The 23,547-nt window shown below is 45.8% G+C and overlaps 1 protein-coding gene across 1 annotated transcript; it reads right to left on the bottom strand.

The window, feature by feature from the left end:
• Nucleotides 1-9,603: 9,603 nt before the first annotated feature.
• Nucleotides 9,604-21,683, bottom strand: SCIMP (SLP adaptor and CSK interacting membrane protein). Its single transcript, XM_079796907.1, has 4 exons — nt 21,371-21,683; nt 19,473-19,536; nt 16,110-16,183; nt 9,604-14,402 (listed from the first exon to the last, which is right to left on the bottom strand). The coding sequence occupies exons 1-4, from the start codon at nt 21,537-21,539 to the stop codon at nt 14,218-14,220; spliced, it is 492 nt and encodes a 163-aa protein (XP_079653033.1). The 5' UTR covers nt 21,540-21,683; the 3' UTR covers nt 9,604-14,217.
• Nucleotides 21,684-23,547: the final 1,864 nt, after the last annotated feature.

The following is a 23,547-nucleotide window of genomic DNA, read 5'->3' as shown; positions in this document are numbered from 1 at the left end:
ACAAGGCCAGCATTATCCTAATTGCAAAACCAGATAGATACTACAAAGAAAGAAAATTATAAGTCAATATCCCTGATGAATATATATGCTAAAATTCTCAAAAAAATATTAGCAAACTAGATCCAGCAATACATTAAAAGATCATACACTATAATTAAGTGGGATTTACTCTGGAGATGCAAGGTTGCTACACTATCTACAAATCAATAAACTTGATATACCACATAAACAAAATGAAGGATAAAAATCATATTCTGGTAACACTGTCGGAACAAACAATTTTCTAAAACACTGCTTCCCCTGACACCAATGATAAAAAGTCTACCATGAATTTTCTATCACCTATTAAAGGAAACAATAGCCTCTTTTTTACTTACTGCACTGTATTAGCATCCTGGGGCTGCCATAACAAAGTCCCACAAATTGGGAGGCTTTAAACAACGGAAATTTATTCTCACAGTTCTGGAGGCTAGAAGTCTGAACGAAGAAGCTGGCGGGGTGGCTTCCTTCTGTACACTCTGAGGGATAACTGTCCCATGCCTCGCACCTAGCTTCTGGTGACAGCTGGCAATCCTTGTGTTCCTGGCTTTGTAGATGCATCACCAGTCTTCATGGGGCTCTCTCCTTGTGTCTGACCCTTCACATGGCCATATTCCTAAAAGGACACCAGTCACATTGAAATAGGGGCCCATTCTACCCCCCTAATTCACCTCATCTTACCATTTACATTTGCAACAACCCTATATCCAAATAAGATCACTTTCTAAGGTACTGGGGATTAGGGCCTCAAATATATTTTTTGGGGAGGGGCACAATTCAACCCATAACAATAGCTCTACTCTATAACTCACCAAAAAACAAACCTATGCTCTAGAATCCTCCCTAATTTCCCCATTTCTATGCTTCTCCCCATTCCATCTGTTTGCCCATCACTCTCCTACTTGTGATACCCTTTCTACTCACCTCTATCTACATCTGGAATTAGGAACTCAAATGGCTGCAAGAGGCCAGGCACTTAATCAGGAGTGAAGCAAACCAGATGATAAAGGACACTGACACTTAGCTTCAGTGTCAGGGAGACAATGGCTTTAGTGGGGACGGGGAATTTGGACATTTTATAGAGTCTAAAGGAGTGAATTGCTACTCAACTCCTGCTAATAGCACCATGTAGACATGTGGGCCCTGTTTGGCCACATCTGATTTTTCAAGAAATACTGAAAAAATCTAGATTTTTGTGTGAGTGGATGTGAAAGAAATGGCCTGATTTAAAGTTTTGGCCACTAATTAAATAAAAACAAACAGCATGAGCTATGAAAATGTATCTGCTGGCCAGGGGGCCATCATTTTTCAACCTCTGACTTACACAGTTACTTTCCACTGTGGCAGGCTCACCTCAGTTAGTACCTTCTAACCATTTCAATCCTTTTTAATTCATATTCTTGTGTATGCATTAGGTGATGCTAAACATCTACCGAGTCCCTGCCTGGAGAGGGGCTTGGAAGACAACACCCCCCCCACCGCCCCGCCCCTCCCAACACACACAACTGAAACAAGGTAGTAAGTGCTTATGAATTAGACACGAAGTAAGCACTAGTTAAATAAGCTAGAAAATATGAAAAACGGAAGGATGGAGGTAGGGAGGTGGCAATCCTGGAAGGCTTCCCAAAGAAAATGACTGTTGAAGCTACTCCTAAAAGGATATGCACGCAGACCTTTACCAGGAAGAGACCAGCCTAAAGCCCTCCCTCCTCTGAACTCCAACAGTGCGAATATTTTAGATCAAATATTAGCACATGTCTGAACCACACAGTTTATTGCCCTAGTTCAGTGGTCGGCAAACTGCGGCTCGCGAGCCGCACTAATGAGTTTGCCGACCACTGACCTAGACTCTCGATTCCAATAATTACAGGCTGTTGTTGTTCCTTGTGATTAAGCCCCTTTAGTCTCTCCAACGGGAGCGTAGGAACCAGATGTCGTACCTTAAGTTACACCTACACGTGACTGCCACAGCGCTGGGCAAGGAGTAGGGTCCGTTTACGCCTGAGGGTTGATTCTGGGTCTGGGGGAGATGCAGTCTGCCATACCCACAGGAAGAAATGGAACATACTAGAGGGGTGGGGGCCGCGGCAGGGGGAGGGCCGTGGGCAGGGCACACCGAGACCCAGAAGAGGGGGAAGGCCCAGCCCCACGCAACAGCCACCCACATCCCGGAGGCCCCAGCCTCTCCCCACTTGGAGAAAAGAGGGGTCCGCCTCCTGCCTCGGAAGATCTGCTGTCCATCCCGCTTCCCGGGAGGATGGGGCGCTGGGGTCCCCAGCTCTGTGAACGCAGCGAGGCCACCCCAGCCTCCCGCTCCACTGGGGCCCCCTCCACGCCTCCTTCCCGGGGCTCCTGCTCCTCACTCGGGCGCGGAGCCAACATCTCGGACACCACGCCCCGGCGGCGGCCGCTTCCGGCGTGCTCCCCGAGGAGGCGGCCGCCCTACCCCCTTTCGGCCCCGCTGTGCCCGCCACCCCCGCGCGCTCCCCTAGGCCGCCTCCACGGGCTCTGGAGTCTCCTCTGCAGACTTGGCCGGCTGGTCCCACGCTGGGCCTCGCGTGAGTCCTGTCCTCCAGGGTCCGGCGCCGGCGCTAGTGCGCGAGGTAGCGCCGAGGTGTGGAGTCCCCCGGAGGTCCTAGACTGGCCTGCGGCCGGCTTCGGCACCGTGGGTCCGGGCGGACCACACCATCAAATACTTTTACATTTTTGTTCTGCCTTTTAAATCCCTCAACCACCCACCCTCTGCATGCCATTGTGGTCTCAAATAGAGATAAACAAGGATAGGATTAGTTCTGAAGTCAGAAAGTCAGACAATAGCTGACCCACGTAGGAGCTGTGTGACTTTGGGCAAGTTACCTAACCTCTCTGAGTCCCATTTAATGGGTCATCCTCCTTTTCGACACTGGTTTTAAATGCTGTTTTTATCATTAACTAAATTTACATGTGTTTGGTTATGTATTTTGAGTATGTTTCTGTCCACTTATCTATTTTGTGTTATTTATTGAATTTATTGGGATGACAATGGTTAATAAAATTATATAGGCTTCCCGTGTACAATTCTATCATACATCATCTGTATATTGTATTCTGTGTTCACCACCCAAAGTCAAGTCTCCTTCCTCACCATTTATCCCCCCTTTTCCCTACAACAGCCTCCCCCCCCCCCCCCCCCCCCCGACCCCCGCCCCTTCATTCTTGGCTTTTGGAAGAGCCCAAGCTGAGACATCTCTTGTTGGGACACACAGCAGTTTCATTTCCCGAGGAATTCTCCCATCCTTACTCTTACAGAGTTTGCTCCCTTGGTTGTTGACTGTTGATTGGCCAGGGTGAGAATGGCCCTAAATTGAGCTAATCAGTTATACTTCCCTCACTCAGTTAATTGGCCCAATGTGTTCACTTATCTATTTGTCTCTTCTTTGATAGTAAACTGTTATAATTATTGTGAGCTTTTAAATACAGTATGTTTTAAGATCTGGTAGGGCTAGACCTCTCTCCATTTGCTCTTCTCCCCCCCCCCCCCCCCCCGAAAAAAATGTAACTATGAACATTTTCTCTATTTCTTATTTCACTTTAAAATAATAAAATAAAGGTTTCTGGTTTTAATTTTTGTTTTGTTTTAAGAACCAAGATACACTTAAACCAGAGGAAGAATGAAAATGGAGTTCCAGGGGAACAATAGTAGCTACATTTTTGTTGAGAAAGATAGAGTCATGTTGAGAGTGATTTATTTTGGCCCTGATACGTCAAGATTGTAATCCTCGGTCAGGGCACATACAAGAAGCAACCAATAATGAATGCATAAATAAGTGGAACAACAAATTGATGTTTCTCTCAAATCATTCAATAAATTTTTTTTTAAAAGAGTGATTTATTTTGGCTTTTTAGTTTTGTGTGTTTGTGTGTGTGTGCTGAGTGTTTAAGAACAAAGAACTCTCCTTTCTGATCTGTTCTGGGCTTAATACGCTGCCCTGTCAGAAGCGTGAAGTTGTTATGTAATTCATTTGTTCTACAAATATATGGAGTGCCAGGCACTGGTGATGCAGTGAACGTTGAGCAAAACCTCAGGCCTCTCACGGAACTTGACGGGGAGGTATTTAAACAATTCCATGAAGAAATCAAAAACGATAACTGTGGTGACTGGAGAGCACACGAAGAGCTTCTAAAAGAAGATCTTGACCTAAGATGAAGAACAGTGAAGTAGTAGAAACCCAACTCTAACTTGAGCATAACTTGTCTCATATAACAGGGAAGTCAAGGGAGGTAGACTGGCTTCAGGAAAGGCCAGAATTCGGGGATTTAAACACTGTCATCAGGACTCCTTTCTGTCTCTCCATCTCTTAGTCTTGCTTTTCTCTGTGTTGACTTCACAGATTTCTTTTCCCCACGCAGAGATGTGTCCCAGTGCCCAGGATTACCGAGGGAGTGCCTCTGTAGCGACTGCTTGGATCACATGTCCAACCCTGGGCCAATCCCTGTTTCCGGGGGATGAGGTGCTTTGATTGGCAGCTGGATTTACCTGTTGGAATGTGGGAAGGGAGCCTTTACTACAAGGCCCATAGGGCGATGGCAAGAAAAGACATTTTTGTTTGTTTGTTACTATTTTTACCAGAAAAATGAGATAGCTCTTTGGACAGGCAAAGTAGCAGAGGCTATAGGGGAAGAGAGTTACCGGCATCAGGAACTACATGTGCCAGGTCCTGTGGCAGCTGGCAAGTCGTCTGAGAAACCGAAGACCAGTGTAGGTGGTCAACAAGAGGGGTGCAGGGTGGCATGAGATGAGCTTGGAAAGATCGGACCACAGGATATTTGGAAAACCATCGGTAGGCTTTTTGGCAGTATCCCAAGGGCAACAGAGATGTGTTAGGGGTTAAATGGGGCTGGGTACCTGAGAGTGAGGAGGGGGAACCTGACCATAGAAACGGTGAGAGAGAATGAAATGATTGTTGTTTTAAGCCAGTAAATGGGTTATGTAGCAATGGATAAACAAGAACATGAAGCATCTGTCATTATTATGTATCAATTTCCTCTGCCATATTCTCATTCGTCAGTGGCTTTGCTTGTGATTCAAGCAATTTCCCCCATCACTTTTACGTACTGTGTGGAAACCCTTCTTCCTTTGTTGCAAGATTTGCAGTTTTACTTTGAAATAAATTTTCCTTGCACAGTATTTTTATTTTATTATACAACGTTTACATCACCGGAGGGACAAGATGCTAACTAGAGAGGTGGGGACAGACATGAATATTAAGTGGGGAGGGATTTTTGCAAGGGGACTAATTGGAAGTTGATGGGTGAATATTTTCATGTTTTGATGAGTTTTCCCTATCCAGACTCATAAATGTGGAGACGTAGATAATGGGTATTTGAAAATTGAGGGCCCCAAGAGCCATGTTTAGGGCAGGCCTGCTTGATTGCGATAGAAGGTGAGGAAACTTGATTCCCTTCATTGTCAGAGTAATGGTTTTAGGTTGCCTTTGAAAGCTTCTTAATAATCCATGGCCCCTTTTGTAATAGTTATTAATGTTCCTGAGTCACAGAGATAAAAGGCACTGTAAGATCATAACTTTCTATCTTTTTTTAAACACAGTCAGCCTTCCTTCTTCCCTTCCATCTTCTCTCCTTCTCTTGCCTCCTTCCTTCCACAATATTTATTGGACTCCTCAGATGTATTAGGCATTGAGGATACATCATTGAACAACAACAAAAAAAGGCATTGAAAAAAAGGCTATGAATGTGTTTTTCTTATTAACAACAAACAGTTACTGAGCAGTTACTATACTTTGCTGTTTTTTTCTGCCTGCACTTTTTAAAATCTCTCACCATGTAAATGAGAGACCATACAAAGTCAAGAAAAGAGGAGAGACCCTGCTGGTGTGGCTCAGTGGTTGATCATCGACCTATGAAGCAGGAAGTCATGGTTTGATTCCTGGTCAGGGGCATGTGCCTGGATTGCCGGCTTGATCTGTAGTGGGGGGCGTGCAGGAGGCAGTGATCAATGATTCTCTCTCATCATTGATGTTCCTATCTCTGTCTCCCTCTCTCTGAAATCAATAAAAATATTTTTAAAAAAGAGGAGAGAAAGATATTTACATGAACAAAATAATCTAGTAATTTGTTTTAACCATTGGTTTTGCTGTATGATCGATCTGAGAAATGTTAAATTTTACTGAAATTACCTTAAGAAAATCCTTCAGTGTACAAGAAAATTTCAGGGGTACCAAAGAGATCTACATTGGTTATATTATTTTCAGAAAGACCTTTAAATAATTGATTTATTTATTTTTGGTCTGAATTACAGAATACCCCCAAACAAAATATGGGCAAAATTTGTTAACAAGGATCACTCTGCCCATAATGTGTGGTCATCTTAATGCACCATTAGATGGCAGTGTTTTGCAGCCTGTGGTGATTGACAGATTAAAAAATCTGAAATACACCTTTACTTTTAAACAGTAGAAAAATAAGCTTACTGGTATTAGTTATACAAGAATCTTATGGCTTTTGGCAATTTCTACCATGTGAGCTAAATGTTGACATCTGTTAAAAGATGTTCACAAAATAGAGTTAATTTTTAAAGCAAGTTGCAGAACAATATTTATATTTTTTCCCTGCTGCCTCTCTCACTTCCCTCCTTCCACAAATATTTATGGAGTACCCACCACATACTAATATGTGCTAAGAACTGGAAATATATAGTGAGCAAATCAATAATAGTGCAGCCTGCATGGATCTTTTAAAAATATTTTTATTGATTTCAGAGAGGAAGGGAGATAGAAACATCAATGATGAGAGAGAATCATTGATGACTGCCTCCTGCACACCCCACATTGGGGATAGAGCCAGCAACCTGGACATGTGCCTTGACTGGGAATTGAACCCGGGACCTCCTGGTTCATAGGTCGACACTCAACCACTGAGCCACGCCGGTCGGGCATGCATGGATCTTGTAGTCCCCTGTGGATGGACTATAAGATGAACGTTGGTTCCACTTTCTCATCATAACAAACAATACTACAGAGCATCGCTGTGCATGTGCTTGAGTTTCTCTAGGGCCCTGGTTCTCAAAGTGTGGTCTGGGTCATGAGATCAAAGCTAATTTCATAATAATCCTGATGTTATTTGCCCTTCTTCACGCTTCCTCTCTCCTGAATGTACAGTGGGGCTTTCCAGAGGCCACATGGAGTTTACATTGCAACAGATTTACTACAGAAGCAGATGTGAGAATCTGGGCGCCTTTGATTAGGTTCGTTATTAAAGAGATTCGCAAAAATCTAACACCATGCCATGCATGCTCCTTACTAATGTTTTTGCTTGGGGAAAACATTATTATTTTAATGAATATGTTATGTATAGTAACATGACTTATTATTTTAAATTAACTAATAAATATTTAATTTCTTTCTCGGTTTTAATTTCCAATAAGCTAAATATCAAGAGATATCTTCTGCATAAGCAAAATCTCCTTGGTGTCCTGAGAGCTTTTTAAGAGGGCAATGGAGACCTGGTACCAACAAGTTCAAAAGGGCACGTCTCCTGTGGTGGGGCTGCTGGGTCACATAGAGCGTCCATATTGTCAATTTTACTAGATGCTGAAAAATTGCACTCCCAAGTGGCTAAAACAGAACTTTAAAAAAAAAATCTGTATATGGTTGTTTTTCTCAGGCAAATCTCAATTTACAAAGAATTGCGGAATTATTATTAGACTAGTCCAGTGATACCACAGATTTGATCTATGAAATATTGATTCAATATCTTTTCTAAACATTGGTAAGACATGCAGGCTAATATTTATTTTTCATGTATTCAGAGGGAGTTTTTTTGGTCACTGAAAATAGTGTGGTAGAGTACAACATTGAATGTATCGGAAAATTTATTTTTGTTTGGTGTCTCATGAGAGGTAGAGGTATACAAGTTATGCAAATAAACATTTTTACCCTCAGGGGAATTTCATTGTTCTTAAATACTACCTTCTGCAATTTTTGTTAAAACCTAAGCCATGTTCCACTGACACCCAATTTGTAAAAAGATGCTAAGAGAGCCCTAGCGGGTTTGGCTCAGTGGATAGAGTGTCCGCCTGCGGACTGAAGGGTCCCAGGTTCGATTCCGGTCGGGGGCACATGCCTGGGTTGTGGGCTCAGTCCAACGTGCAGGAGGCAGCCAATCAATGATTCCCTCTCATCATTGATGTTTCTCTCTCTCTCTTCCTCTCCCTTCCTCTCTGAAATCAATAAAAATTAAAAAAAGATGCTAAGACATTTAATGTTAAAAAAAAATTCAGAGGCTGTTTAGAGGTCACTTTATAAGTGGCCAAGGTTATTGGGGGTTGTTTTTTATTGTTTGTAGACTATTCAAGAGTAGCTGATCTAACTGCACTAAATGTTGGCAATAAGATGTGGGTAAATATAAAAAGCAGAGTTTTACAGTTGAAGGGTCAAGATGCAACAGTATTAATTGGCTGTTTCTTCCAAAGCTTTTGCATCTGTTAGTAAAATGAAATGTGACCACAGTCACATGAATAACAATTATCTGTTATTTATGGTGGAGAGTTTTCGGCAACCAAGTGTAAATCTAGGCGAGTCTTCACGCCGCCGCTTGGCCACGGCGGAGCTTGCTGCCTGCACTCAGGGAAATGGGTGGGATAAGTTGGAAAGGGAAGCATACCACAAATCAGGGGCCCTATCTGATCAGTGATAATAATAATGATGCAACACGCATCACAAGAACAAGCGGAACTTATTTTGTATCTGTTGTTGGGAGATGGTCCAGCCCCTGGTGGGGCTGAGGGAACGGAATCTTCAGTAGAGAAGGTATGTGTGCCAATAACCGGGCTCCCAGCTGGTCATGGCCTCTAGAGTTGTTAATCAGGCTCCAATATGTTTAAGCGTGGAATTCCATATGGAGGCTGCTTTCAATGGGAAGGTAAACCAAAATTGCTGGTCTTCGTCTTTTAGAGTACTGGCTTTCTTTGAACCACTTCAAGCAATAAAGAATTTAGAAACATCTAATTCAGAAGAAAATGAGACCTAGGGAGGATCATTTATTCATGCATTTATTTGAAAAACAACAACAAAAAAAAACCTGCCATATATATGTTTTTGTTTTGTTTTGGTATTTTTTGCCTATCCTTACCCGAAGATATTTTCCCATTGATTTTTAGAGAGAGTGGAAGGGAGGGGGAGAGACAAACAGAAAGAAATATTGATGTGTCACATTGATTGGTTGCCTCCCACACAGGCCCCCTGACCAGAGCCAGGGATCAACCAGGGCCAGGGATTGGAGACCCAAGCTTGCAACTAAGGTATGTGCCCTTGACCAGAATCGAACCTGGGACCCTTCAGTCCGCAGGCCAACGCTCTATCCAACCTGGGCTAAAAAAAAAAAAAAATATATATATATATATATATATATATATACATATATATATATATATATATATATATATATATATATATATATTTTAACTCTCACTCTGTGTAGACACTGACCTGATCATGAAGAAGTGCAGTGAACAGGTCATTTATCATCCAAACCAGGACACCTTTGAGAGTAAAAAGGGGGAGCTCTTAATAATTACACCAAGATGTCAAACAAAAGCCAAAACTGTCCTGGGCAAACCTGAATGTTGAGTCACCCTAAGACATAATCCTAATCCTCAGGAGCCCAATAGCCAATGAGAAGGGGAGATGTGTAACCACAAGGTGGGTCACTATGCATTGTGATAAGTGCAAGAGAAATGCCGAGGATGGGTGCACCTGCCCCAGTGAGGAAAGAGCTCTCAGAGAACGCGGTGCTCCGGTGGGTGCTCAGGGGCGAGTCTCAGTTTAGTGGGTAGAGAAGGAGGGGAAGGGGTTCCCAGAACAAGGAAGAGGACATACAAAGCCTTAACCATTTTGATGTTTCGGGGAGCTGGTCAGTTCAGGGTGGGAGGAGAGGAGGTGCTGAAATGAGCCCGGTGGGGACCAGGTAACCAGGGCCTTGCAGGGTGTGCTAGGGAGTGTGGGTTTTATTCTTGTCGGAACAAGGAATTTTAAGCAGGGCCGGGACCCAATCAGATTTGTATTTTGGAAAGTTCACTCTGACAGCAAGTGGGAGATGGATTGGAGGAGAACGGTTGAGAGGCTTTTGCATTGAGCCACATGAAGGACTACAAGACCAACATTAGGCAGTGATGGTAAGGATGGGTCTGAAGGGGCAGTGTGAAAGCTTTTAAAGAATATCGGTTTGTGTAACTGAAAAACCCAGAAGTAATGCCCACATAAGCATGGCAGCAGACAGGAGCTCAGACAATGCCATAAGAATCTGAACTCTCTTCTTTTTTTAAAATATATTTTTATTGATTTCAGAGAGCAAGGGAGTGGGAGAGATAGAAACATCAATGATAGCAGAGAATCATTGATCGGCTGCCTCCTGCACAGCCCCTACTGGGGATCGAGCCCACAACCCCAGCATGTGCCCTTGACCGGAATTGAACTGGGACTCTTCAGTCCTCAGATCAACGCTCTATCCACTGAGCCAAACCAGCTTAGGGCGGAACTCTCTTCTTATCTCAGCTCAGGGCCTTCTGTGACAGGTTCTACATGGAAAGTGTCCAGCTTGTTAGCTTCAAGTCCTGTGACAAAGAACACCTGCCCTGGTACTCAAAGAATCAACCAATCAGTCACTGTGGCCAAGAGAATGGGAATCTTCGATTGGTCAGCCTGGGTCATATGCTCTACCCTTGAGTTGGGTGAGGATCTACACAAATTGCACCAATGGAGACAAGAGAAAGAAGTGGACCATACAGAAAAATCTCAGGCTTTTGCTGAAAAGAGTGGAATCCATAGTGGCTGACCAGGAGCTGTTTTAAGACGATGGTTTTTAATATTTGTAGTGATTTCACCATCATCATAGTCATCTTCAGGCTCACAGAGCTCAGGATGGAACATATCTTTTAATTTCTTTTTCCTTTTTATTTACTGGGGTGACACTGGTTAACAAAATCATACAGGTTTCAGGTGCACAATTTCATAGCACATCATCACTACACTGTATTGTGTGTTCAACACCCCAAGTCAAGTCTCCTTCTATTACCATTTTATCTTCTTATTTCTAACTTTATCTATGAACTAGAGGTCTGATGCACGAAATTCATGCAAGAGTAGGCCTTCCTTCCCCTGGCTGCTGGCACCGGCAGGCACCCGGGACCTGAGCTTCCCTCGCAGCCCTGGCTTCGTCTGGAAGGTTGTCTGGTCTAATTAGCTTTTATTACTATAGATATGTAGCTGGTGGCTGACTTGTGGTTTCCTGTGGGGTTTAAGGTACACAGAAGTTAGGTCCTATGAAATCCTGATATATTTAATTCTATCATCCAAACTAGTAACAACTTTGTTGGCAAAAAATGTGGCTTTAGTGCAGGTATAAAATCTCAACCAAATTACACATGCTTGTTTGATGTTCAACATCCAATAAATATTTATGAAGTGCCTACCATGTGCCAGGGTTTGTGCTGGAGATGGGGAATATATAACAGTGATCCAGACAAGTTCCACCCCATAGGAGACCCAGATTTAAAAAGGAGAATGGAAATGTAACCAGGCAATTATAATGCAGAGGTATTTTCATAGGGCCAAGTACGGGGAGTGGTGAGATCCCAGAGGAGTTTATTCATTCATTCAATTGATATTTATTCAGCGTCTTTATTGAGCATCTACAAAGTGCCTGGACATTGAATAGGAACAGAGAGAACAATGTGGGGGAGAGAGATGCAGCCTCTGCCCTCATATTGCTGTCAGTGCAGTGGAGGAGAAAGACTGGTAGGCATGTCATTACCGCATGCTGATGCTATGAGAGGAGAGCATCTAAGGGGGCACCAGACCCACATTTGGGGTGGTGAGGAAAGGATCTAAGCAGCGATGGGAAAGATCAGAAGGTGGGGGAGAATCCAGACATAGGCGAGGGTACTGTGCATAGCCATAAGGGCAAGAGAGACCACAAATGAGATCAAGTCAAATGGCCAGAACAAAAATTTACATGGAGTGGAAGTTGCAAGGGGTTGTGGAAGGAGAGGGTTGGCAAGAGATAACCAGTGACCCGATGATGACAAATCTTGTAATCAATATTAAGGATTTGGGGCTTTTTATGAGGATAATGGGTAAAGAAGAGATTTAAGCATATGAATTAAGTGGTCAGATGTTCACTTTAGAAAATTACAAGCTGCCATGTAGAAAGGGGGCTGGGGGGTGAGACACCAGAGGCAGGAGACCAGTTGGGAGGCTGCTGGAGTTCCCTTGGCAAGTGCTGGTCACACCTGACCTAGGCACGGTGATGGAGACATGTGGACTGACTGGCGAGCTCTTTGAGAGGTGCAGTCAACAGGAGGTGGGGACATGGGAGAGAAGGACTCCAGACAGCGTGCTAGCTTCTGACTTGAGCAGTGAAGAAGCTGGCAGAGCACAGGGGCCTTGGAATCGGGGTAGGGAATTCGTTCTTTCCTATATACAGTATGTTGAACTTGAGGGGACAGGGGGAGAGTCATATGGAGATACCCTGGAAGCCACTCAGTCTGGAATTGAGGAGAGAGAGCTCAGCTAAAGTCTGTGATTTGGAACTCGTCAGAATAGAGGGGGTACTGAGCTCATGGGCATCAGTGAGGTCATTCATGAGTGCCTGGAGCAAGATAAGGGCAGGGATTGAGATGGATGTGGATGGCTTACCGAACATGTATGAGAGGAAAGCATACATGTAAAACACTTCCGTCTGCTAACTTATTTTCTCTAATTTGAGAAGAGTCCTCTCTTCGGTGCGTTGAATACCACATTTCTAGAAGGCCATAGTGAGAGAACCACTGGCCTAAAATAAGGAGGTGCTGACAGGCAGCCGGAGTCTCCATGGAGTCTAGGAGGAGGTTAACCTGGGAGGAAGATGTGTTCCCGCTGGCCCAGCACTGGTTGAGGGAGGAAGCTTGATCCGGCAGGAACACGCTTTACATCTCCCCAAGAGGAGCTCATCCAACATCACTCCCAAGGCTTTTCACAGGTCACCTGCGCTCCCTGCAAGTCTGCTCATTCGCTGTATTTCCCAGGGATTGCTTAGAAATCAGCGTCTTGTGAGTCTGGTTAGAAAGTGTCAAGTCCTAGAGCTCTAGTGCGTCAACTCGAAAGAACTGATGGGGTTCAGGGATCTACGAAGCTGACTTAAGGCTCAGGGACCACACTAGGGCACGCATTTAGCAGGACACGCCCCTGCCACCTCCTTAGCTGCAGCTCATCACACTGCAGGTGCTGCCTCCCAGACGCTCAGGATCTGGAGGGAAGGGGCTTGGTGCTGTTTGCACCGAACTTCATGTGGGGAGGAAGCCGTAAGGACAGTTATGGAGGAGGGCCTTAAGCCGGAACTCTCATCTTGAATCTGCATTTAATCGCCCCTTTCTTTCCTGTTTCCCACGATTTTTCCTGGGAAGCCTACCATTCCCGTAGCCCACTCTACACGTGGCAAAATGACACCTTATTTTAGGCCAGTGGTATAACGTCTGTCCTTTGCTGATGGTTCTGGTGCAACTGGGAAGCACAGGAAAACATCTGGGTGAGAACGTGAATCTCTGTGGTCAGTCTGGTAACGTCACAGAGAGACACTGGGGTCTGAGGTGTGTGTAGGTGGGGAGGATTCACAAGAACAGAAAGCGCTGCCCACCCGTGAAGAACTCGCAAGGCTGACGCGGTGACTTGCACACAAGAGCGCTCAGCCGCAACGCAGCTACCACCGCAGACGCTCGCACAGGAGGCGGGTGAGGCCGGCAGAGACAAGACCTTGTGCTCCTGGAGGTGGTGCTGGGGATGGGAACTTGGGAGGCTCTGCACAGTCAACGCCAAGCTTGAAGATCCCTTAGACCCATACAAAGAAGGGAAGGAGAGAGGGAAGGGGGCCGAGAACAGAGCGGCTTTCCCCGGTGGGAGCCATGAAGCCCAGCAGTCCTTGCTGCGGACACTCACTCAACAGAAGCTCAGGGCCTGGCTCAGTCTTCAGGGCTGAGCAGCCGTGTTCTTCTCTGGCTGCAGTCATGGATCGCGGACACTTGTTCATGGCTAGGGTTCAGAGAGTGTTGATCTTACAGAGCTGTACAACGTCACCACGGCCTCTGGGACCGGGCCCGTGGAAGTTCAACCATTCCTGATGGTCTTAAAATAAGCTGTGTGAACTCTCTTAAGCTTGCCAAAAAGAAGAAACGGTTGTTTCAAAATGACGGCTCTCCATAGCTGCAGGCATTTCAACGTCATCATAGTCACCTTCAGGCTCAACATAGCTCGGGATGGAAACTGTCTTCACATGTCTATCTTTATTTACCAATGAGTATGTCGGTGGTGGCTCACTTGGGGTTTCCTGTGGGGCTAGAATACACAGAAGTCCTTAGATGCAAAGCTCTTGTGCATGTATGTATTTTTGACCAAGTGGCTTAGCATGGTTTTCATGGGTAGTCTTTCCATCTCTTGGTGGACCAGATCCCCATTTTACAAAGAAAGCTGAAGCGCAGACACGACACGGTCTCAGGATCACCCAAGTGAAGAAATGACAAATATTGGTCAGACATCTTGACTGCCACGTCCCTCTGCCTAAGACTGCACTGCAGTGGGAACCACAAAACAGAAACTTGGACCAGAAACCAACCAAGTGAGTAGGGTTGTGTCTCCAGATCCTGATTCTCATAAGGAAGTGATACGAACCATATTTCCTTCTTGGCACATCCCTCACAATGACTGGCACTGTTTTCTTGAGCGATTGCTAATTGCTCATGTATGAATCTCTCTGCTAAGGAAAAGGGAACAATGATGTTTCAAAAGGTTAACTCAGTGCAGCCTGGGTACATAGCAAAAGGACCAAAGCGGCTACAGGGAAGGATGACAAAACAGCTCAGCTCCACTCTTCATGGGAGCGGGACCTGCCTGGACCACAATCTCGTGTTTTCCTCAGAGAACCGGGAAAACTGCCACCATTTCTTTTTCTGCAGCGCTCTGCAATTAGACAGGTCTGAGTTCATGTAGACTGATCCAAGTTCATGTTCAAGCTCCAGCAGTGTGACCCTGAATAAGTCACTTAACTTCTCTGTGTCCAACTGTCCTCACCTGTCAGAGGATAATAATAACGTGCCTGCCTCCTAGAGTTGTTGAGAAGATTAAGTGAGATGATGCCTATAGAGGGCCTAGCATTGGGGCCTGACATACAGTGCATGCCAAATCAATGTTAGCTAATATTATTATCTATCCATCCAAGTAAAACATTTTTACTCATGACCTACTAAGCTCCAGACACTTCCTAGGAGACATAAGACACTTTTGGTTTCATAAAGAACATTAGCAGGATTGCTTTAGATAGGGAAATTAGGAATGGCTTCTTTGAGGTGGTGCCATGTGAGATGACACTTGAAGGATGAGGCAAGGCCAGCTGCGTGAAGGACTCAATAACATTCCAGCCAAGGAAACCCGGCAGTTTTTCTGAGAGGAGGGTGAGAGGCCCAGCGACGGCCCCACGTTTCTGTTCACTCATGTTCTGAGCTGGGATTTGAATGTGAATGTATAAGTTGAATATTGGGAGCCTTGGTACTTAGGCTAACCCCTTTACACTTATTCATCTCTTTTGAACAGGTTGCTGCCATCTGCAAATCCTAGACTGGAGGCTCATGTCCCACATCATTTGTGTGTTGAAGCCCTAACCCCGTTTGGCTGTACTGAGAGATGGGCTTGCAGGGAAGTAATTAATGTTAAGTGAGGTCACAAGGCTATAGCCCTGGTCCACCAGGATTAGTGCCCTTATCAAAAGAGACGGCAGAGAGCTCTCCCCATCCTGTGAGGACACAGCAAGAAGGCAGCCGTAGAGAAGGCAGCCATCTGCAAGCTGGAAGACAGTCCTCACCAGAAACCAAATCAGCTGGCCCCTTGATCTTGGATTTCTAGCCTCTGGGACTGGGAGAAAATAAGTGCCTATGGTCTAAGGGACCCTGTCTATAGTACACTGTTATGGGCAGCCTGAGCCAACTCAGACACCTGGATAAATGTGTTACCCTCCCCTGAATGGGACTGTTATCAGCAAAATATACTTACAGGCATCTTGTTGAGAAAGCAAACCCCTGGGTGGCAGAGGGGGCAACTGACCTGGTGATTGATCGAGAACATTCCTGGGGAGAAAGAGAGAGGGGTTGGTGTTTGGTTTTGATCATGCCCGCTGTCCGTGGACTGAAAGGGAAACGTCAAGGTAAGTGGATAAGTTTGAGCATTCAAATCTCGGTGCCTGAAACCTGGAAGCATTGCCTGCCCTTTCTAGGTCTTACACCCCATTTGTAGCCGGCACCCTAAAGAAACCACTCCCCGTAGCCCAGAGAGCAGCTGGGTTTGAGGGAAGGGCGTTGAAGGACTGTAACAGAGCATGGAGCACCCCGTCCTGGGCTCCCCTGAGCTGGTGAAGAGCGGGGGTAAGCACCAGCTCTATTTTGATTCACAACATGGATGTACTCCTAAAGCTAACTGTACACACATCATGTGACAGCAATGCCACTGCTGGATATATACCCTACTGAAATGCTTGCATATCCTCGTCCGAATGTTCATAACAGCACTAATCATAACGTCCCAAACTGGACACTCCCCAAATGCCCATCAGCGGTTGAATGGATAAATTCACAGGGGTACCCTCTCACAGTGGAATGCTCTACAGCAGTGCGAATGAACAGCCTGTAACCACACACAGTGAATCTCACAAAATGCTGAGCAAAAGAAGCCAAACACCAAATAATACACACTGTGTAACTCCATTTATATAAAGCCTAAAAACAAGAAAGAACTAACCTATACTATTTCAGATAGTGGTTATCCTGATGGTAGAATGGCTGAAAGGGAATATAAGATGTTGAGGTGCTGGCAACTTTTTAAAAAATCTGGGTGCCAGCTACCTGGGTCTGTTCAGTTTTTGGCACTGTATTGAGTTGTACTCTGACTGTGTGCAATTTTCTGTATTCGTATTGCGCTAAGAAGTGTCAACAAAAAGGTAGACTCCAGCCGAAACCGGTTTGGCTCAGTGGCTAGAGCGTCGGCCTGCGGACTGAAGGGTCCCCGGTTCGATTCCGGGCAAGGGCATGTACCTTGGTTGCGGGCACATCCCCGGTAGGGGGTGTGCAAGAGGCAGCTGGTTGATGTTTCTCTCTCATCGATGTTTCTAGCTCTCTACCCTCTCCCTTCCTCTCTGTAAGAAATCAATTAAAAAAAAAAATTATCTCCAGGAAAGGAGAGTGGCCTTTATATAAAAAAAAAAAAAAAAAGGTAGACTCCAACCTAGACCCCGTTCCTCTCTCTGTACTTCGATGTTCAAGGTGGTACTAGATTCTTCTGAGGAAGTTTGGTCTCCTCTGAGTTTAGGCTGCCGGGGGAGTGGGGAAAGGGACACATGGCAAGAGCTCCCTCAGTGGCCTTTTCTGCATCCCTCCATGGCTCTTCCTAGGAGAGGCCGGGAATATGCCTGACTCCTAAATGTGGGGAAAGTCCAGCTGCTCCCGGGAATGTGCCTGACTCCTAAATGTGGGGAAAGTCCAGCTGCTCCCACTTTCTCCTCCGGAGCAGGCCTGAATGCAGAAAGCAAGTATTCTGCTCTGGTCTCGGCCATTCAGAGAAAGGGTGGCCCCGCGGGGGAGACCCCAGCTGCTGCCGAGCTGCCTGTGCCCCGAGCAGGACCGGTCTCCTGGTTTTGAATCAGAAAAGGCACTTTCCCACGGAGAAGCGCCACGGTCTGCAATGCCAGTTCTGTCCTCGGTAAAGGCAACATGTTGGTGACCTAACTGCATGACACGCTGCTCTTACTCCTCAGTGGATCAGAACTGGTGGGGGAAGAGGCCTGTTATTGGCTGGACCCCTGGAGCCCCAACAAAATTCATTTTAGTAGAGCCTAGATTTTGTTTCAGACGGTGTGTACATTCCAAAGAAAGGATTGGCCCTTGACCAGCTCCTGGGAGATAACCTCTAAGCTCCCGAAATATTCTGCTTGATAAGAGTGGCTTTGTGTACTTGCGGCCTTGGGCCAGCCAGAGAGTTTATGCTAACAAGGCGCCTGCCTGCTAGTGTTTGCCAAGGGCCTTGGGTCAGGCTGTATCAGTCTGGCTTCCGGAGGGGCTGAGGCTGAGTAGATAAAGTAGCTCTGGGGCGCTCCATGCCTATGTGACTGATGCCCAATAAAACCCCAGAAATCCAGGCCCAGGTGAGCGTCTCTGGTTGGCAGTGCTTCGCACAGGCTGACACAGTGCATTGCTGGGAGGATGGAGCGCTGTCCATGGGATTTCACTGGGAGGGGCCACTGGAAGCGTGTGCCTGGTCTCTCCTGGACTCCACTCTAGGTGCCTTTTTCCTTTTGCTGATTTTTTTTTGCGGGGGGGGGGGGGGGGCTTTTTTAACCCTCACCTGAGGATATGTTTTTATTGATTTTTATTTATTTTAGAGAGAGAGGAAAGGGGAGGGAGAGAGAGAGAGAAATACCAATGTGAAAGAAACATCCATCAGTTGCCTTCCGTATGCACCAGACTGGGGATTGAACCCACAACCTAGGTATGTGCCCTGACCGGGAATCAAACCCACAAACTTTTGGTGTACGGGCAATGCTCTAACCAATTGAGCTACCGGCCAGGGCCAGGGCTTCCTTTGCTGATTTGACTCTGTGTCCTCTCGCTGTAATAGCCCATACCGTAGCTATAACTACTTTCCTGGGTCCTGTAAGTCCTCCCAGAGAATCCTCCAGCCTAAGGGTGGTCTGGGGGACCCCACCATAGATAGCAATTATAAAGCCCCAAAGATATTACAAAATACAAAAGTGAAGTTGGTTTTTGTTCAGCGCACTAGCTTTTAGAGGATTATATTTGTAAATCCACCTCAAAAAAGAAGGGCAGAACTCACCCTGAATGGGGGACCCAGAACCCAGACTCTGACCTGTGACCTCTATCAAAGTAGATTACAGCCCTAGCTGGTTTGGCTCAGTGGATAGAGCGTGGGCCTGCAGATTGAAGGGTCCTGGGTTAGATTCCGGTCAAGGGCACATGCCTGGGCTGCAGGCTCAATCCTCAGTAAAGGGGGAGTGTGGGAGGCAGCCCATCGATGTTTCTCTCTCATCATTGATGTTTCCATCTCTCTCTCCCTCTCCCTTCCTCTCTGAAATATATATATATATATATATATATATATATATATATATATATATATATAGTAGAAAAAGTAGATGACATGAGGGAGGAGTTGGGGAGCAGAGAGAGACAGATGGTGCCCTGCACCCCCAAAGCCCTGAGACATTTCCCCTTAAAGTGGGGAAAATCGGCAGACATGACATTTCACTGGCTGCAAAGGAAAAGCAGGCGTTAACCCTTGCACAGCAGCGTAGGCCCAGGAGTGGAAGTGAGCAGAAGGATTAAAAAGCAGAAGGATTCCCCCACTTACTCATACATCATTTCTTCATCGTTATGCCTTTGATTCAAAGGTCTAGCAATGTCCAGTTTCCCTCCTAAGGAAAAAACAACAACATCATTCACTTAGGAAGAATTAGCAAAAGTTGTGATTTTAGAGTTTAAAAATCCTCAGAACCCAGGCTGGTTCGGGACATTTGGAAGAACCACCAAGAAGAAACAGATGGAGGGACACAGAGCCAAAAATGGGTAGAGCTGGACTTTAACCCAGGCTGGCTGAGCTGAGCCAGTGAAGGCAAGAGCACGTGGGCTGTGTTTATTTCCTCGTTGCCTGGTACTACGCCCGGCACACAGTTGGCATTCAGAAATACAGGTCAAATGAGTAAGCAAAAGTGTAGTTGGGAGGAAATGACATAAAAAACGGGAAAAGCAGTTTGCCATTTGTGACGCGCTGGGCATGTAAGTTATTAATTACAGACTGCTTGTGAATAAAAGTGGGTCGAGATAAAAGAAGAGTAAAGTTTTTGTTCAGGCGTATACTTTTGTCTGTACCTGAGAATGAGACATTTTAAGAAGGCAAATGAGTAGAGGACTACAGGGGCCAGAATACACATTTTGTATTAAAAAGACTAATTACTTTAAAAAACACACACAACTAATTACCATGAAGGGGTAGAGAGAAAAGAACATTAAACAGGGAGCTCAGTGGGCCTGAGTTCTGCTCCCAGCTCTGCCACCAACCCCTCTGAGACGTCAACCAAGGCTTCACCTCCTGCTGAATCTTAATATTCTCATCTCTAAAAAGAGATTAAGAGGCCCAGCCAGTGTGGCTCAGTGGTTGAGCATCGACCTGTGACCAGGAGGTCACGGTTCGATTCCCAGTCAGGGCATATGCCCAGGTTGTGGGCTTGATCCCCAGTGCAGAAGGCAGTTGATCAATGATTATCTCTCTCATCATTGATGTTTCTATCTCTCCCTCCCTCTCCCTTCCTCTCTCAAATTAATTTAAAAAATGAAATAAATAAAAAGAGATTAAAAGAATGACAAATGTGCAGCCCTCACATTCCAGCACTGGGGTAAGCAGGATTCTGAGACTTGTCCTGATGCAGCAGGAGGTCAGTGCCTTCATCCTGGAGGGCCGCCAGCCCAGGGTGCTCCTGGGGAAAGTGGCTGGATTGTGTATTTACCGTCCTCAGGGGTCCTCCAGGTTTAGGACGTTATGTAAAGGGATACGACCTCAAGAAAACACACCACCAAACCAAGGGTTTCATGTTTCTGGTGATGAATATAAACATGGAAAACCACTTGTACTTAATCTAAAGTAAGTGCCAACCTCCAGACAGCTGCTTATTTGTGTCTGAGGATGCCAGGAACCTCTGGCCAAGGTGGGTAAGACCAGAATTCAGAGTATGATCTTAGAGGAGGCAATCACGGTAGACAAACCAGTTGATCATAAATCGAGTCTATATTTCATGCCTCAAGACCATTTTTAAAAACCACTTATTGCGGTATGGTTGGTATATGGAAAGCTATACACATTGAAGGTGTACAGCTTGATGGGTTTGGAATCAGGCAGTTTTGACTTTACACAGACCGGTGCTCTTTCCCGTCTCAGAGAGGAGGTGCTGTGATCAGCAGCTCAGTGAAGAGAAAGCCCTGGAGCACAGTGAGCCTCCAAACAGATCTGCCTGCACCCAAGCCCTTCAGGCTGGAAGGGTCCTTGGACATTAGTTAACCTCCCTCCCTTCACTATGCAATGGGGAAACTGAGGCCCAAGGATACACGTTAGTGGCAGGGCTCGAGCTGAAACCCAGAATGCACCACGCTTAATCCAAAGTTCAGCCCATACAGGCCTGGAACTAATCTTGCTCTAGAGGAGCCCTAATGCACATCTAAGCACCCCTCCGCCTGCCCAGGGGAGATGGCCATTACCTTGTCTGAGCAGCCGCCTGCAGATACAGAACAGGATGAGGCCCAGGACCGCAGAGACGACGATGATGGCCACAGCTAAGATGATCCAGAAATTGTCCCTCCACCAATCCATTGCCGTGGATTCCTGAGGAGACTGGAGATGGAGGAAGGAGGCATGAGTGAAAGGCATCCTGGGGCGACGGGGGGCAGTTACCGACCACGTTTGTGAGGACACATCTGCTTAGGGATCAGGCAGGCACCGGCTCACGGTCAAGCCCTGCTGATTAGCAGCTGGGAGACCTCAGGCAAGTCATATGACCTTCTGTGAGCCTCGGTCTCCTTGTCTGCAATGTGGGAGGGATGCGGCCTATGACTTCACAGGGGATTTGGGAGGGTTAGAATAAGATTAGGACTGACTTGGCACTCTAGAAATGGAAGATGCAATCACTGCTTTTTTTTTTTTTTAATATATCATCAAACATGCAGTAGGAGGGGGAAATGCCATTTAAAGCAATAACTGACAGCAGTTTTAAAAAATTTTTATTTTATTGTTGACAGTATTACAGATGTCTCCCATGCAGGTTTCTTTTTTCTATTTTTTAAAAAGTTGTGTCTTTTTAAAATAAAAAAAAATTTTACTGTTGAAAGTATTATGTGTGCCCCCCTTTTCCCCCATTAACTCCCTCCAGGCCCCCTGCCCAAGGCCTTCAGCACCATATGTCCGTGTCCATGGGTTATGTATACATACATACAAGGTCTTTGGTTGATTACCTCTTCCCTCTTACCCTCCATCCCCCATGCAGTTGTTTTTATATCATACAGGCAACATGGGCTTAATTCACAACATGGAGAGAGAATTTTGAGAGTTTTTCTTTAGATGGGGGGTTTCATTAGGAAGGTTCCACAATGAAAAGTGACCAGTGCCTCTGTGGGACCGTTCTGTCTAATATTCACTCTTAAATGGTTGTACTCTTCTGTTCCCAAACACAAGATTTGTAATAAAATCTTCCATTGAATTGCACAACAAGGGCTTGTATGAGCAGAACCTGGAGAAAAGCGACATGTATGCAGCGGGTTTCCAAGCCAGGGGTGACACAGGGGCAAGCAGAGAGAACAGTGGCTGCCGGGCCCCAAGTGCCAGTGGGAGCAGGCTGCAGGATGGACTTGGGAGTGGCCTTCAGGAATCCAGGGAGACTCTGGGGAGGGGCTGGGCTCCCCTCACCCATGGAATGGGAATTCTGACAGTTCATTTGGATGTTAATCTAGAAATGACCCTGGAGGCCTGGGAGAGATCCTGGAATATCCTGGTTATGTGAGAGTCAGCTTCCTTGTCACCATCTAGCCAATGGAAGCTCACCATGGGTGCTGATGTAGCACTATTTCTGATTCATTCATTTCAGAGAGAAAGGGAGAGGGAGGGAGAGATAGAAGCATCAATGATAAGAGAGACTCATTGATCAGCTACTTCCTGCACATACCCTCCTGGGGACTGAGCCCACAACCCGGGCATGTGCCCTTGACCGGAATCAAACCCGGGACCCTTCAGTCCACAGGCCGACGCTCTATGCACTGAGCCAAACCAGCTAGGGCCTGATTCATGCTTTGGAGTAATATTAAGAATGTCAACAGGGACCCAGGCGGGTGGCAGAGGAACAGGGGCAGAATTAGGCTGCTGCGGAAGCCATTCTCACTACGAAGACCTTCTGACTTGGCTGCTATTTAAAAATGGGCGTTACTGGCACAGTGTGGTCATCTATGAAGTTGTTACATTACAATTTGGATTTTCAGTTCCAAATTTTGTTTCGTTTCCTTAGTGAAGGTTTGGCTTAATCAGATATAGTGCTCTTTGTCTATTAATAAACTTTCGTGTGGCAAAACCGGCCATGCATAACCAGCACTGTGCTATACTCATCATTCTGCAGCTTCCTTTTTTGCTCAACATTGTTTTTGTCATTTATCCATGTCGGTAAATGTGCTGGGGATTTACTCTTAAGACAGCAAAGGGTCAACGACCAGAGAGCAGGGATAGCTGGTCTGCCAGGCAGGCACCAGGCAGAGGTTTGTGGTAGATCACCCTCCAGGATGCACAAAGGAAAGTAATAGAGGAAGAACAAAGGGAAAAAGAAGCCATGGAGACTAGAAACTTGATGTTGAATGGGGGCTGTGAAAGTGGGTTTTTCAGGGCTCAATGAGGCCAC

This window comes from Cnephaeus nilssonii, assembly GCF_951640355.1.
Source record: "Cnephaeus nilssonii genome assembly, chromosome: 19".
NCBI classification, from domain to species: Eukaryota; Metazoa; Chordata; class Mammalia; order Chiroptera; family Vespertilionidae; genus Cnephaeus; species Cnephaeus nilssonii.
This window is presented reverse-complemented; position numbering and strand designations above follow the sequence as displayed.

Excerpts from the sequence above, each read along its gene's own strand:
- SCIMP (XM_079796907.1), bottom strand. The coding sequence starts at position 21,539 with ATGCCTTTCACTCATGCCTCCTTCCTCCATCTCCAGTCTCCTCAGGAA. Across the intron at positions 16,184-19,472 it reads GATGAAGAAATGATGTATGA|GAATGTTCTCGATCAATCAC; the intron begins GTAAGTGGGGGA and ends CTTTCTCCCCAG. Across the intron at positions 14,403-16,109 it reads GCTTTCTCAACAAGATGCCT|CCCCACAGGAAACCCCAAGT; the intron begins GTAAGTATATTT and ends TGTGTATTCTAG.